This window comes from Euleptes europaea, chromosome 20 (assembly GCF_029931775.1).
Source record: "Euleptes europaea isolate rEulEur1 chromosome 20, rEulEur1.hap1, whole genome shotgun sequence".
Classification (NCBI taxonomy): Eukaryota; Metazoa; Chordata; class Lepidosauria; order Squamata; family Sphaerodactylidae; genus Euleptes; species Euleptes europaea.
This window is the reverse complement of record NC_079331.1, coordinates 16,662,889-16,677,756: the sequence shown is the minus strand read 5'-3', so window position 1 is coordinate 16,677,756 and position 14,868 is coordinate 16,662,889. Positions and strand designations below refer to the sequence as shown.

General features: G+C 45.5%; 1 protein-coding gene across 1 annotated transcript; it reads left to right on the top strand.

Moving 5' to 3' along the window:
• The first annotated feature begins 436 nt into the window (after positions 1 to 436).
• Positions 437 to 13,050, top strand: RLBP1 (retinaldehyde binding protein 1). The gene is made up of 7 exons (XM_056865949.1): positions 437 to 448; positions 2,013 to 2,141; positions 6,520 to 6,724; positions 8,724 to 8,902; positions 11,446 to 11,604; positions 11,975 to 12,085; positions 12,892 to 13,050. The coding sequence occupies exons 1-7, from the start codon at positions 437 to 439 to the stop codon at positions 13,048 to 13,050; spliced, it is 954 nt and encodes a 317-aa protein (XP_056721927.1).
• Positions 13,051 to 14,868: the final 1,818 nt, after the last annotated feature.

Genomic DNA, 14,868 nt, shown 5'->3' with positions numbered 1-14,868 from the left:
CAGAAATGCACTGCCGTGCATTTAAGCTTCAGTAGAGGAAAAGAGAGTCATCCTAAAACCACTCTCGAAGAACTGCCCCACAAGCATCCCAACTGCAAAAGCATTCCAGGTAGCTTGCTTTAGAAAAGAGCCAGAGTCCAGTCGCACCTTAAAGACTAACAACATTCCTGGCAGGGATGGAGGAACCCCTTTGGGAGCAAATCTTGCCTGCGGAAAGAGATCACGATGGGTAGCCGCGTTAGTCTGCCTGCAGCGGTAGAAATTTTGTTAGGCTTTAAGGTGCTACTCGCCTGGGGAAGCTCTCTTGACACTTCCAAGATAACTATGCTGAACAGAAAGCTCAGCAGCTCTAGGTACCCAAAGCTTTGGGGGAGTTGTATGTTAACCCAAGTTTCTCCGTGCTCTCTTTCTGTAGGTGTGCAAATTGGGAAACAGCATGACTTCTGTGGTGAGTAACAATCCCTGCTCTGTTCTGTTAGTTCAGTTTTCCTGGCCACACTAACTGGGATGTAGCATTAGCCTATAATTCCTTCCCGGGGTGGAGGGGCTGAATTTCTTTATTTCTTTAGGATTGGGGTGGTGGTAGGGTTGCCAGCTCTGGGTTGGGAAACACCTGGAGCTTTTGGGGGTGGAACCTGAGCAGGGCAGAGGTGAGGGTTGCCAGGTCCCTCTTCGTGACCGGCGGGAGGTTTTTAGGGCGGAGCCTGAGGAGGGCGGGGTTTGGGGAGGGGAGGGACTTCAATGCCATAGAGTCCAATTGCCAAAGCGGCCATTTTCTCCAGGGGAACTGATCTCTATTGGCTGGAGATCAGTTGTAATAGCAAGAGATCTCCAGCTAGTTCCTGGAGGTTGGCAACCCTAGCAGAGTTTGGGAAGGGGAGGGGCTTCAATGCCATAGAGTCCAACTGCTGGAGCGGCCATTTTCTCCAGGTGAACTGATCTCTATCGGCTGGAGATCAGTTGTAATAGAGGGAGATCTCAAGCTAGTACCTGGAGGTTGTGCAAAGGAATAGTAACAAGCTCTTGCAATATATGCAAAATAGTGATGTTATTCAAAAAGTGCAAAAACATGCAAAGTTACAATGATATAACACTTATATACATAAGTCTTCCAAAAGGAAATCAATCTCGATAGGCACAAGCTTTACAAGGTAAGTACAAAAACTTATTTCTCTTAGCATTTGTTCTTTTTGCAGGTAGAAATGTTGAAGTGCTGTGGAGGCTCCACAGCACTTCAACATTTCTATCTGCAAAAGGAACAAATGTTAAGAGAGATAAGTTTTTGTACTTACCTTGTAAAGCTCCACAGCACTTCAACATTTCTACCTGCAAAAAGAACAAATGTTAAGAGAAATAAGTTTTTGTACTTACCTTGTAAAGCTTGTGCCTATCAAGATTGACTTCCTTTTGGAAGACTTATGTATATAAGTTATATCATTGTAACTTTGCATGTTTTTGCACTTTTTGAATAACATCACTATTTTGCATGTATTGCAAGAGCTTGTTACTATTCCTTTGCACAGCGTGACTAGTTAGTGTAGGTGCTTCCTTCTATTAAGTACCTGGAGGTTGGCAACCCTAGGTGGTGGGAACCACTGTCCTGCCTCACAGTTGGATGTGGATAGAGTTGCCATCCTCCAGGTGGTGCCTGGAGATCTCCCACTATTACAACTAATCTCCAGGTAGCAGAGGTCAATGTACCCCATTGAGGTCCCTCTCCTCCCCAAACCCCGCCCTCTTCAGGCTCCGCCCCCAAAATCTCCAGGTATTTCCCCATCCTGGAGTTGGCAATGGTTCTGATTCAAATCAGAGACTCCATGACTGTTCTTTAAAATTAAAAAAAAAATACCTGGAGATTTGATCATGGTTCTTCCGCATCTCATTCTCTGCCAACGCTCCCCGGCTAGCCTGAATATTTTCTCTGTCATGTCCAGACAGTTCAAGTTGGCATTTCATGGAGGCTTGAAGCTCAGTTCCTCTTGTGGTTTCAACCCCTCCCTCCTCCCCTCCAGCCTGGCACATTCAGGATCGTCTCTGAGGAGGAGCAGGCCCTGCGTCTGAAACTTGAGCGGTTGACCACCAAGGACCACGGCCCCGTCTTCGGGAAATGCCAGAGTATCCCTGCGCACACCTTGCAAAAGGTGAGGATGGGTTGGGGGAGAAAAAAAAACTAAGGCTGAGGCCGATGGTGCAAAATAAGGTAAAAATATATTTTATTAATCAGTTAAAATTCCCTATGTGTTTTGCCCACGAGGCTTCTTTTAGGGAACCTGTTCGTCTTGCAGTGGTTTTTCAAAGAAGAGTACAGGCATACCTTGCAGAAGAGTTGGTTTTTATATGCCGACTTTCTCCTCTTTTTAAGGAGAATCCAACTGGCTTACCATCTCCTTCCCTTCCTCTCCCCACCACAGACACCTTGAGAGGCAGGTGGGGCTGAGAGAGTTCGGAGAGAACGGTGACTAGCCCAAGGTCACCCAGCAGGCTTCATGTGGAGGAGTGAGAGAGAGAATTCATTTATTTGTTTAGCCATAGGCCGTTACAAAATATCCTTACATATGTACAAAAAGCTTAAAAAGGGATAAAATTGCATCAATATACATTGCCTGGATAAAAACTATTTCATACAGAATCTCTGTTAAAACAAATGTTGCACTCATTTGCCTTCCTGTACAAAAACTTTCTTAATAGCTTCAAGAGCATTAATCTTCCTGACCGCAATGGCAAATTGAGACATTATGAAGGGGACAGGTGAATCAGAGTCAGAGAGTAAAAAACAACAACAATTTATCAATTTCAGAATAAAAATTTACCCCCTTCAAAATCCCACCCAAGAATTTGGCTCTAGGCTCACTATACATGACAGCACATAATGAAAAATGTCCTCCGGTGATAAAGATCCAGATACATATGCGATGATCCATTGGGATTTTATTATACCACCCTGCCATGAAAGGCTGAAGGCATGGTCTGAAATCTTAGGGAGGTGAAAGCCACCCTAAGGATCTGAGATGTGAGCTTAACCCAATAGGAAGATCTAAGATGGTCTTTCTTATAGTTATGGAACCAGAGGGAAAATTTAGACTCTCGGATTGTTACTTTGTCGGTTAAGGCATCCATCCTAAACACCCAATCACCCAGTAAAGATTTATCTGAAGCAGCATCTAAAAGATCATCAGGCGGGCTTGGTCTTTTACCAGTAAGTAATCAAAAGCTTTGCCACCAAACCCGTCTGGCCTGATAGTCCTATGTTTTTTTTACAATATTTTATTATTGTGAGATGTGCATGGGCCCTGAGAGATGGGAGACCTGGTTCGGCTCTCATCAGGGCTGCTGGGGTTCCTTTGGGGAGGGTTAGGATGCGCCTAAGAAAGTAGTTTTGGATTCCCTCTATACCGAGGAGGGTAGCATCCATCCACCCCCATATTTCCACGCCATATAGCACACGAGGGACGACCTTGCTCTTAAATGATTTTATGGCCGGATCAATAGGGAAAACCCCCTTTTGAATAGTAAAACCTCACAATAGAGCCCATAATTCGAAGAGCAGATGCTTTGATTGTGGCTATATGAGCATTGCAGTTTAGTGTCTCTTTAAAAGTAATGCCCAAGTACTTAAAGAGACAACTGTTTGATTGAGTTGTTCTGAATGCTCCACATGGATTTTAATGACCTTTTCCTAAAGACCAAAAACTTTGTGTTTTTTTTTCAAAATTGATCTGCAGGGCCTCGTCCTTTTGTATGGTTTTAATCTGAACACTGTTAAGGTCTGTGATTAAAACATTAATAAAATTGAATTCCTTGCAGTAGTCACCCAATTGGTGGCAAGATTTGTTTCAGTCCTTATATCCCTCCAACACTAGATATATGCTGCTCAAGATCAATTGATCAAGGAGCTTCTAAGGGATAAAAGGAAAGGAAAGGAAGGTAATAGTCTTCTGCGACCGATTTTGGTAAGTGAGACTAGGGCCATATCGTCCACATAAAGCAGGACTGAAACTTTTTGTTGGCCAATGGATGGAGGGAAAAAACGTGAGCCAGAAAGCCTCTTTACTATGTTATTGATTTAGAGATTGAATAACAGAGGGGCCAAGACACAGCCCTGTTTGACTCCTTTACTTACTGAACTTTTGTTGGTCAAAGAGCCTGAGGTCCCTACTCTGATTTGCGCAAACGCGTCCTTGTGCAGCCTACGAAGCAGGAATAGCAAACGACTGTCAATATTCAGGGCCCCTAGTTTTGTCCAGAGGCGGTTCCTGTCTATGGAATCGAAAGCTGCAGCCAAATCCACGAATGCCACATACAGCGCCTTTGTGGGACCGTTAATGCCTGAGAAGGCCAGTTGGTTACAGTAAGTGTTTGGCAGTGGTCTATGGTACTGTAGCCCTTCAGAAACCCTGCTTGGTTTGGATGTATAATTTGATGTCCGATAACCCAGTCCTCCAGTTTGGCCAGCAGATGCTTACTATATATTGGTTCTTGTAGGTTATCCAGGCTGTGTGACTGTGGTCTTGGTATTTTCTTTCCTGACGTTTCGCCAGCAGTGTGGCAGGCATCTTCAGAGGAGTAACACTGAAGGACAGTGTCTCTCAGTGTCAAGTGTGTAGGAAGAGTAATATATAGTCAGAAAGGGGTGGGTTTGAGCTGAATCATTGTCCTGCAAAAAGTATCAAAGGTAATGTGCTAATCATTGTCCTGTAATCAAGATAATGTGCTAATGAGGGTGTGGTATGTTAATATGGAACCATTGTATCCTGAAGTGATCTGTTAATGTGTGAAATCCAAAGCTAATCTGCATGGCTATTGTGGACTGTAGTCTTTGTTAGTCTGGAGGTTTTCAGGACAGGAAGCCAAGCCTTATTCGTTCTTAAACTCTCTTCTTTTCTGTTAAAGTTGTGCTGATGTTCATGAATTTCAATGGCTTCTCTGTGCAATCTGACAAAATAGTTGGTAGAATTGTCCAGTCTTTCAGTGTCTTGGAATAAGACCCTGTGTCCTGTTTGTGTCAGTCCATGTTCAGCCACTGCTGATTTCTCAGGTTGGCCAAGTCTGCAGTATCTTTCATGTTCTTTTATCCTTGTTTGTATGCTGCGTTTTGTGGTCCCGATGTAAACTTGTCCACAGCTGCAAGGTATACGATATACACCTGCAGAGGTGAGGGGGTCTCTTTTGTCTTTTGCTGATCGTAGCATTTGTTGTATTTTCTTGGTGGGTTTAAACACTGTTTGTAGGTTATGTTTTTTCAAAAGTTTCTCCATCCTATCAGTGACTCCTTTAATAAATGACAAGAATACCTTTCCTATGGGAGACTGTTTTTCCTGAGTTTTCTGATTTTTGTTTGGTTTAATGGCCCTTCTGATTTCATTAGGATCGCCATGAGTCGGAAGCGACTTGACGGCGCTTAACACACACAGGTGTGTGGAAAGCAGGAGAGGTGGGCTTGGCGTGAGTAGAGTGTGCTCTAAGGATGTCTCTCTTTTCACCTGTGCAACGTTGGAGGGCGTGCATGACGGCAAGCCGCCGTTGGCCACTAGATGTCGCCAGGCACTCAAGCAGAGTCAAGGAGAGTGACTCCCTTGGGCAACCTGGCATTCATCAATCACTATCTGTGGGATTTGAAGGAGGGGTACTGCCGTCTAGGCCAAGGGGGCAGAAGCAAACAGTGCAGTGAGCTGTTGGATCGTCAAGAGATGGGAAAGGGTTTTTTTTTTCTTCCATCTTTTAAGATTGATTTTAAATAAAACAATGTATACATTCTTGAAATGGGTTTGTAGTTTGTCTGGCTATTGCCGTAATAATAAAATCATTCATTCACATTCTTGAAATGGGTAAATGCAAAAGGATCACAATGGTACAAAACATACTCTGATCAGCTTGTTCAGAGGTTTTTTTCTAGGCATCTGTCCATCTACTCAACATTGTCTACTCAACATTAGCCAGTGCGGTGTAGTGGACTCTAATCTGGAGAACCGGGTTTGATTCCCCGCTCCTCCATATGAGCGGCAGACACTAATCTGATGAACTGGATTTGCTTCTCCACTCCTCCACACACAGCCTTCTGGGTGACCTTGGGCTAGTCAGTTCTTTTAGACCTCTCTCAGCCCCACCTATCTCACAGCTTGTCTGTTGTGGGGAGAGGAAGGGAAGGTGATTGTAAGCCAGTTTGATTTTTCCTTAAGTGGTAGAGAAAGTCGGCATATAAAAACCAACTCCCTGTCTTTGGAGGTCTTTAAGCAGAGGCTGGATGGCCATCTGTGGGGAGCGCTTTGATTGTGGGATCCTGCATGGCAGGGGGTTGGACTGGATGGCCCTTGTGGTTTCTTCCAACCTTGTGTGATTTTGTGATTTGTGATTCTTCTTCATCCCTGAGAATGGGACTCTGAATGCACAGCTGAGAAAGCAAGACCTGTCTGTGCTCCAGGTTGCTTTGGAAAGAGGAAGATGAGCCTCCAAATTCCTTGGACATCCTCCTCCTCCTGCCCTACATAGCACTGGCAGTCTAAAGTCTCTTGGTTCCCACAGGCCAAAGATGAGCTGAATGAGACACTAGAGAAGCGGGAATCCGCTGTGAAAGAGCTGCGGGACCTGATCCGGGAGAGAGCCGACGGAGGAGAAGGCATTTGCAAAGCGGTGGCTGAGAAGGTGACGGGGAGAGACGATGCCTTCTTCCTGTGCTTCATCCGGGCCCGCAAGTTTGATGTCTCTAGGGCTTATGATCTGCTTAAAGGTAGACTCTCTCTCTCTCTCTCTCTCTCTCTCTCTCTGTGTGTGTGTGTGTGTGTATACAGGGAGGATTCCTGGTGCTACCCTCCTCAACGCTTCCTCCAGCTGGGCATACAAAGATCCACCCCAAGTCAAAGGCGATTTTTGCAGGGTCAATTTTGATGCTCGCTCAAAGCTGTTTTTTAAAAATGCAACCTTTAAAATGCCTATTCATGGTCCCGAGGCAAAAGGAGAAATTCCACCCCCCCACACACACTTGCCTGCTCCTTCATTCCTTCCATTAGCAACCTCCGTTTCCATAACTAACACCCGGCTGTGAATTTTGCATGCTTCCTTGAGGGGATTCTTCGAGGCGAGGGCGGAGCAAACACAAAAGGTCGCGTTAAAGGGGCTCTTAAGAAATGGGAAGCAGGTATGCGCCGGCTTCGCAGTCACTTCCTGAATGACGGTTAGCGTTCCGCGCTGCTAATTGCCAAGCATGAATGGCCCAAGCTCGTTTAATGAGGTAGACAACCTCTGCTGGGGAGAAGCAAGAGTTCATACTTTTGTTTTTAAGCGGCAGCATCTTCCCTATTTGCTGGGCGACAAATCCCGCCAGAGTAGAAATCTCAGAGACGGGTGGGAAAAGATTCATCCTCTCTCTGTCCTTGGGTACTTCCTACCATCACATCCCCCCGCCTTTACAGATGATATGAGACAGCTGGATTTGAACATCAGAACCTGCTACTCTCATGGAGAGTTTCGGTCTAGTTGGGAAAAGAGAGAGTTGCATACATACTGAATCCAGTGCACCTTAAAGTCCAACAAGATTTCCAGGGCATAAAGTTTAGAAAGTCACAGCTGCCTTCACCAGAAACCTTCATCAGGGACCTTTGACTCTTGAAAGCTTATATCCTGAAAACGTGTACCCTGGAAATTAGGGAGAAACTCACGTATTCCATACACCCAGCAATTCTGTCCCTGCCAGTGAGGCAGGATAGAAACCATTGAACATGTCTTACTGGATTGCTGTGTTTATCAGGAGATTAGATCTAGGTTTATCAGCCCAATATTGTGCAAATATCCAGGTAGGCTAAATTCCTTTTATACTGACCTCCTCCTTGCTGACTGCTCCAATGAAACCACCCTTAAGGTGGCAAAAATTTGTGCACTGGCATGCTGAATAACACAGAAGAGGGTAGCTTAAATTTTAAACACTCTTATTCATTATAATTAATGTATAGGTGTTTTAAATGTACTTTTTGCTAATGCAATATATTAACACATTGTGTGCAGATGTGTGCTGTAGTATTGTAATGGTGATATTCGATAATTTTAATATGGCTGGAACTATGTTAACTGTTGCTGGTCTTTGACAGTGAATAAACTTGACACAGTATACCCTGGAAATCATGTTGGTCTTTAAGGTTTCCCCGGGCTTGAATCATGCTTGTCTATTGTAGACCAACAGGGCTTCCCACCTGAGACTATATTGAACCAAGTCTAAGGTACAGTTAGGTACTGTATTTTGATTGCACAAAATATGATTCCCCCCTAAAGACCACTGCTCTAGAGAACCTCTACCAGTCAGAGAGCTGGCGTGGTGTAGTGGTTAAGAACAGTGGTTTGGAGCGGTGGACTCAGATCTCGAGAACCGGGTTTGATTCCCCACTCCTCCACATGAAGCCAGCTGGGTGACCTTGGGCTAGTCACAGCTCTCTCAGCCCCACCTACCTTACAGGGTGTCTGTCATGGGGAGGAAGAGTGATTGTAAGTTTCATTCTCCCTTAAGTGGCAGAGAAAGTCGGCATATAAAAACCACCATCACCACCTCCTCTTCCTCTTCTTCTACTACTACTACCACTACCATTACTACTACTACTACTACTACTCGCTGGGTGGACCAGTGGTTCAAGTTAGTATAAGGCTGCCTCAAACAGTCACGTGTCTAGTATCTGTTATGTGGGAATGGTAGATTTGGGCTTTCTCTCCAGCCACGGCATTCTTTCTTTCCCCGACCGCAGGCTACGTCAGCTTCCGCCAGCAGTACCCAGAGCTTTTCGAGAACCTGACGCCGGAAGCCGTGCGTAGCACCATCGAGGCTGGCTACCCGGGCATTTTGTCTAACAGGGATAAGTACGGCCGGGTGGTGCTGCTGTTCAACATCGAGAGCTGGGACTACGAAGAGGTCACCTTCGACGAGGTGGGCACCTTGGATCCCAAGGCTTTTTTGACTCCACAGCCCAGATACAGATTCCAAGCAAGGCCCTTGTCTTCACGCTTACATTCACACTCACAGTTGTATCTGAAGAATTTAAGAAGGGTGTAGAGAAGCTGGAACATGCCCAGAGGAGGGCAACAAACATGGTGAGGGGTCTGGAGACCAAGTCCTATGAGGACAGGTTGAAGGGGCTGGGTATGTTTAGCTTGGAGAGGAGAAGATTGAGGGGTGATATGATAACCATCTTCAAGTACTTGAAGGGCTGTCACATAGAGAGGATGGTGCCGAGTTGTTTTCTGGTATCCTAGAAGGTCAGACCAGAACCAACAGGTTGACATTAAGTCAAAAGAGTTTCTGTCTAGACATTAGGAAGAATTTTCTAACATTTAGAGCAGTTCCTCGATGGAACAGGCTTCCTCGGGAGGTGGTGGGCTCTCCTTCCCTGGAGGTTTTTAAGCAGAGGCTAGGTGGCCATCTGTCAGCAATGCTGATTCTATGACCTTAGGCAGCTTATGAGAGGGAGGGCATCTTGGCCATCTTCTGGTCACTGGGGCCTTGGGGGGGCGAGGTAGCTGTGAAATTCCTGCATTGTGCAGGGGTTTGACTAGATGACCCTGGTGGTCCCTTCCAACTCTATGATTCTATGACACGGCTACCCATCATGATATAAAACACTTGATTTTTTAAATAAATTTTTATTATTTTTATAATAAGAAAAACAAAACAAATTATACAAATCAGAAAAAAGTAAAAAAACATAAAAGATACATAAATACAAAAAGAGCACTTATACAACAGTCAAAATTACACGATATAATATAAATTGTAAAATACACGGTGCTCTAATACCCACCACCCACCTTAACAGTGTGTGCCACCACCAATACACGTCCGGAGATGAGTTTTGACAGTATTTAAAATTACCTTATACTATTATTATTATAAAAAACATTACATTTTATCTATAATTCATTAACTATACTTGTAAAATTCATATTCGCCAGTTTATCCCAAAATGCGACGGCCTTTAGCCATGTTTTTTTAAACTCTTCCATATCTTTACCGTGTAAAGAATCTGTAAGTTTGGCCATCCACATATACATCCACAGTTTCTCTCTCCAGTCCTTAATTGAAGGTTTAGTTACTTGCTTCCAGTTTTTTGCTATTATAATTCTTGCTGCCGCAAAACTGTATTGACATATAACTCTATCATATCTATCCATATTGTCTTTAGGGATTCCCAATAAACAAAAAGGAGGATCTTTTTTTACTTTTATATTAATCAAATTGTTAGTTTCCTTTAATATTAGTCTCCAAAATCTCTTATTTTTTTTACAAAACCACCATACATGCATAAACGGGCCTTTTTCAGTTCCACACTTCCAACATAAACCCATATCGTCTTTCTTCATTTTACTTAGCAGTACCGGGGTTATGTACCATCTATAAAACATTTTATATAAGTTTTCTCTTATTTCATTAGTGATTGTAAATTTGTATTCCCTCTTCCACAAGTTTTCCCATACTTCCAAATCAATATTATAACCTAACTCCTTCATCCATTTCACCATCACTGGTTTAATCCTTTCTTGTTCTAAATTCACTTCAATTAATAACTTATAAATTCTTCCTATCAGTCCTTTATTTCCCTTAGTTAATATAATTTCTAGTTTAGATTTATTTTGATTAAATCCTCTCAAATTGTCTTTACTGAATATATCGCTTAATTTATAATACATAAACCAGTCTTTAATGTTAAGCTCTTCTCTACTCTTCAACATCCAAACCCCTTCTTTACATTCCGTAATTTCTCTATAAAGATCAATATCCAACTTTAGTTGTACACCTGTCTTCATAAAAGCTTCTACAGGGTTAATCCAACCAGGGGTTTTACATTCAAAAAATCCTTTATATTTCTTCCAAGTCTGAAGTAGACCAACTCTAATAATATGTCATATAGAGAGGATGGTGCCGAGTTGTTTTCTGTTGTCCTAGAAGGTCGGACCAGAACCAACGGGTTGACATTAAGTCAAAAGAGTTTCTGTCTAGACATTAGGAAGAATTTTCTAACATTTAGAGCAGTTCCTCGATGGAACAGGCTTCCTTGGGAGGTGATGGGCTCTCCTTCCCTGGAGGTTTTTAAGCAGAGGCTAGATGGCCATCTGTCAGCAATGCTGACCTTAGGCAGCTTATGAGAGGGAGGGCATCTTGGCCATCTTCTGGGCAAGTAGGGGTCACTGGGGGCGTGTGGGGGGAGGTAGCTGGGAAATTCCTACATTGTGCAGGGGTTTGACTAGATGACCCTGGTGGTCCCTTCCAACTCTATGATTCTATGACACGGCTACCCATCATGATATAAAACACTTTATTGTACCTGCTCTTGTTCTACCAACTTGAACCACTCTGCCATAGGCGGCCTTCGTGGATGCCGTTTGGCATGGGGGCTACAAGAGCTGGGATGGGGGTGGGATCCAGAGGCTGGGGACCTCCCTTCCATTTTGTTTCTCCGCCTCCTTTCGGTCTAGATCCTCCGCGCCTACTGCGTGATCCTCGAGAGGCTGCTGAAGAACGATGAGACCCAGATCAACGGCTTCTGCATCATCGAAAACTTCAAGGGCTTCACGGTTCAGCAGGCTTCGGGCATCAAGCCTTCAGAACTGAAGAAGATGGTGGATATGCTGCAGGTGGGAAGGCTGGCCCGCTGGCGATCCCCAGAAAGTGGTGGGCACAGGCGCTGGCCGTAGGCAGGGAAGGAGGCTTCAAAAGATCAATGAAATCTTTCAGGAAGGGGGGAAACAAGTAGCCCCTTCTGGCATCTGGGAGAAGGTAGGGGTTTCTAGGGGTACTAGAAAAGGAGTCGATCTCTCTTACATATTCACACGTCAGAGGGTGCACTTGGGGGCATACGCTCTCCTTCATTCTCAAAGAGAAATGGCAGATGTCGGAGGACAGAATTACTGGACGAGGGAAGTAAACCTTTCCTGACCATTTCTCTCCTCCCCATTTCTCTCCTCCCAAACGGGTGTGTGAACCGTGGGACTCTGGACCTCCCAGGACTCCTTCCCGGCTCGTTTCAAGGCCGTCCACTTCATCCACCAGCCCTGGTACTTCACGACAACCTACAATGTGGTCAAACCTTTCCTGAAGAACAAGCTGCTGGAAAGGGTGAGTAGACATTGCCGGGGAAGCAGTTGCTACAGGGGCCATGGCTCAGTGGTAGAGCTCCTGCTTGGCATGCAGAAGGTCCCAGCTTCAATCCCTGGCATCTCCACTTAAAGGGACTAGGCAAATAGGTGATGTGAAAGACCTCCACCTAAGACCCTGGAGAGCTGCTGCTGGTCTGAGTAGACAATACTGACTTTGCTGGACCAAGGGTCTGATTCAGTATAAGGCAGCTTCATATGTTCAATAGTTTTGGGGGAGGGGCTGTGGCTCAGTGGTAGAGCATCTGCTTGGCATGCAGAAGGTCCCAGGTTCGATCCCTGGCATCTCCAGTTAAAGGGACTTGGCAAGTAGGTGATGTGAAAGACCTCTGCCTGAGACCCTGGAGAGCCGCTGCCGGTTTGAATAGACAATACTGATTTTGATGGACCAAGGGTCTGATTCAGTATAAGGCAGCTTCATGTGTTCAAGCATTGTGGAGTTCCAGATTAGAGTCCGCCGCTCTTAACCACTACGCCATGCTGGCTCAGAGAGTCTTGGACACAATTTAATAACACAATTTAATAGGATGAGCCTTAGGGTTCATCCTATTACATTGTGTTCAAGACTCTCTGGGCACCTTTTGCATTGTGCAACTGTTTTCCTTTCTGAGCCGAAGGGCCTGCCTTGACTCCAACCCAGCCAGTTGGCCGCACAGGAGGCAGAAGCAAGCAACCCTCCGCTCAGCTCGTCCCTGGCCAACCAGCAGCCCTCCAAAACATCGGCCTGCCTTTTGTTCACACTCTTTCCCCTTTCTTCTTAACGCTCAGGTCTTTGTCCACGGCGAGGAACTGGAATCTTTCTACCAAGAGATTGATGCCGATATCCTGCCAGCGGACTTCGGGGGCAACCTGCCGAAATATGACGGCAAAGACATAGCGGAGAAACTTTTTGGGCCCCGGGTGGAGGGTGAGGACACGGCTCTCTGAAAGGAGAAAAAGCAGCATTCCCAATCTAGGAAATAGGGTCAGAAGTGGCCGTCGATCCCGTAGCGTTGGTTGAAAAGATCTGTCGCGGTCATAAAAGTCCAGGACGCTCCTCTTCTCACGTCTCTTGGCCCTTTTGCCACCAGGCAGGGACCTGAACGTAGCAGACCCTGCCATTTTGAAACTTCAGAAGATCTCCCCCCCCCTTTACCTGCCCTCCACTGTGGGGAGCCAAAAGAGCTAGTGAGAAATATCTGTGGTGGTGTTACCCAAAACTGGTTTGACCCTGGTGCTGTTGACCCAATAACCAACCACACCACGTGAGTGAAAGGAATAAAAATTTATTTCTGTGCACACAAATAAGCCCCCCCCCCCATTTCAAGGGGCTGTTGAAGAGAGAAGCACCCCATCACTCCCAATCAAACTATAGCATCCCATTTCCTCCTTCTGTTATACATACTTGGAAAGCACGTTACTGATTGGCACATCCACTCATTATTATTCAAGCATCCGTACAATTTACTATCTTATATAATTAAACTCCCACTTCCATTGCGCAACCGTCCTTGAAGGAGGACCACTTTCTAACAAGAAGAAGAAAAAGAAGAAGAGTTGGTTTTTATATGCCGACTTTCTCTACCGCTTAAGGGAGACTCAAACCCGCTGACAATCCCCTTCCCTTCCCCTCCCCACAACAGACACCCTGTGAGATAGGTGGGGCTGAGAGGGCTCTAAGAGAACTGGCATGGTGTGTAGGAGTGGGGAAACAAATCCAGTTCACCAGATTTGCCTCCGCTGCTCATGTGGAAGAGTGGGGAATCAAACCCGGTTCTCCAGATCAGAGTCCACCGCTCCAAACCACCGCTCTTAACCACTACACCATGCTGGCCAAACACGTCACTAGGTAACTCCCGGTCGCTTTCTACAAGGTCGACCTGAGCTTGTTGGGATTTTATCAGTGTTTATGAAACCCCAGATGTTCGCACCCTGTTAAATATTATTCCCCACCAAAGCTGTGACTGCTAGACACATCTAAGTTTTGCCTCCGTCAGACCATTAGCTATGCACATTTGAGCTTGATGAAACCTTAAGGGTCTGAACCTTTATTTAGGGCCTAGTGGAAATGCCAAGAGAAGAGGCAGAGATACTGCTGGTTTGGTCCACCTTGAATCCAAGTGCAGAAGCCGAGAAGTGCCTTCGTCCCTTGCATTTACTGGTTTGTCTAATGAAGGAGCCCCGTGGCACGAAGTGGTAAGCTGCAGCCCTGCAGTCCAAGCTCTGCTCAGGGCCCAAGTTCGATCCCCGCAGAAGTCGGTTGCAGGTAGCCAGCTCATGGTCAACTCAGCCTTCCATCCTTCCGAGGCGGGTAAAATGAGTACCCGGCTTGCTGGGGGTAAAGTAGGGTTGCCAGGTCCCTCTTCACCACCGGCGGGAGGTTTTGGAGGTGGAGCCTGAGGAGGGCGGGGTTTGGGGAGGGATTTCAATGCCATAGAGTCCAATTATCAAAGCAGCCATTTTCTCCAGGTGAATTGATCTCTATCGGCTGGAGATCAGTTGTAATAGCAGATCTCCTACTACCTGGAGGTTGGCAAAGTGTAGGCAATGGCAAAGCACCCTGTAAACATAGTCTGCCTAGTAAACATCAGGATGTAACATCACCCCATAGATCAGTAATGACCCGGTGCTTACACAGGGTCTTTACCTTTAGGTGAATTTGGGCCCTAACCTGGATGGCCCAGGCTAACCTGATCTCATCAGATCTCAGAAGCTAAGCAGGGTCAACCCTGGCAAGTATTTGGATGGGAGACCACCAAGGAACAC

Bases quoted from the DNA above. Each gene is read 5' to 3' on its own strand.
- RLBP1 (XM_056865949.1), top strand. The intron at 8,903-11,445 runs GTGGGCACCTTG...CTTTCGGTCTAG, and splicing joins AAGAGGTCACCTTCGACGAG to ATCCTCCGCGCCTACTGCGT. The intron at 12,086-12,891 runs GTGAGTAGACAT...CTTAACGCTCAG, and splicing joins AGAACAAGCTGCTGGAAAGG to GTCTTTGTCCACGGCGAGGA.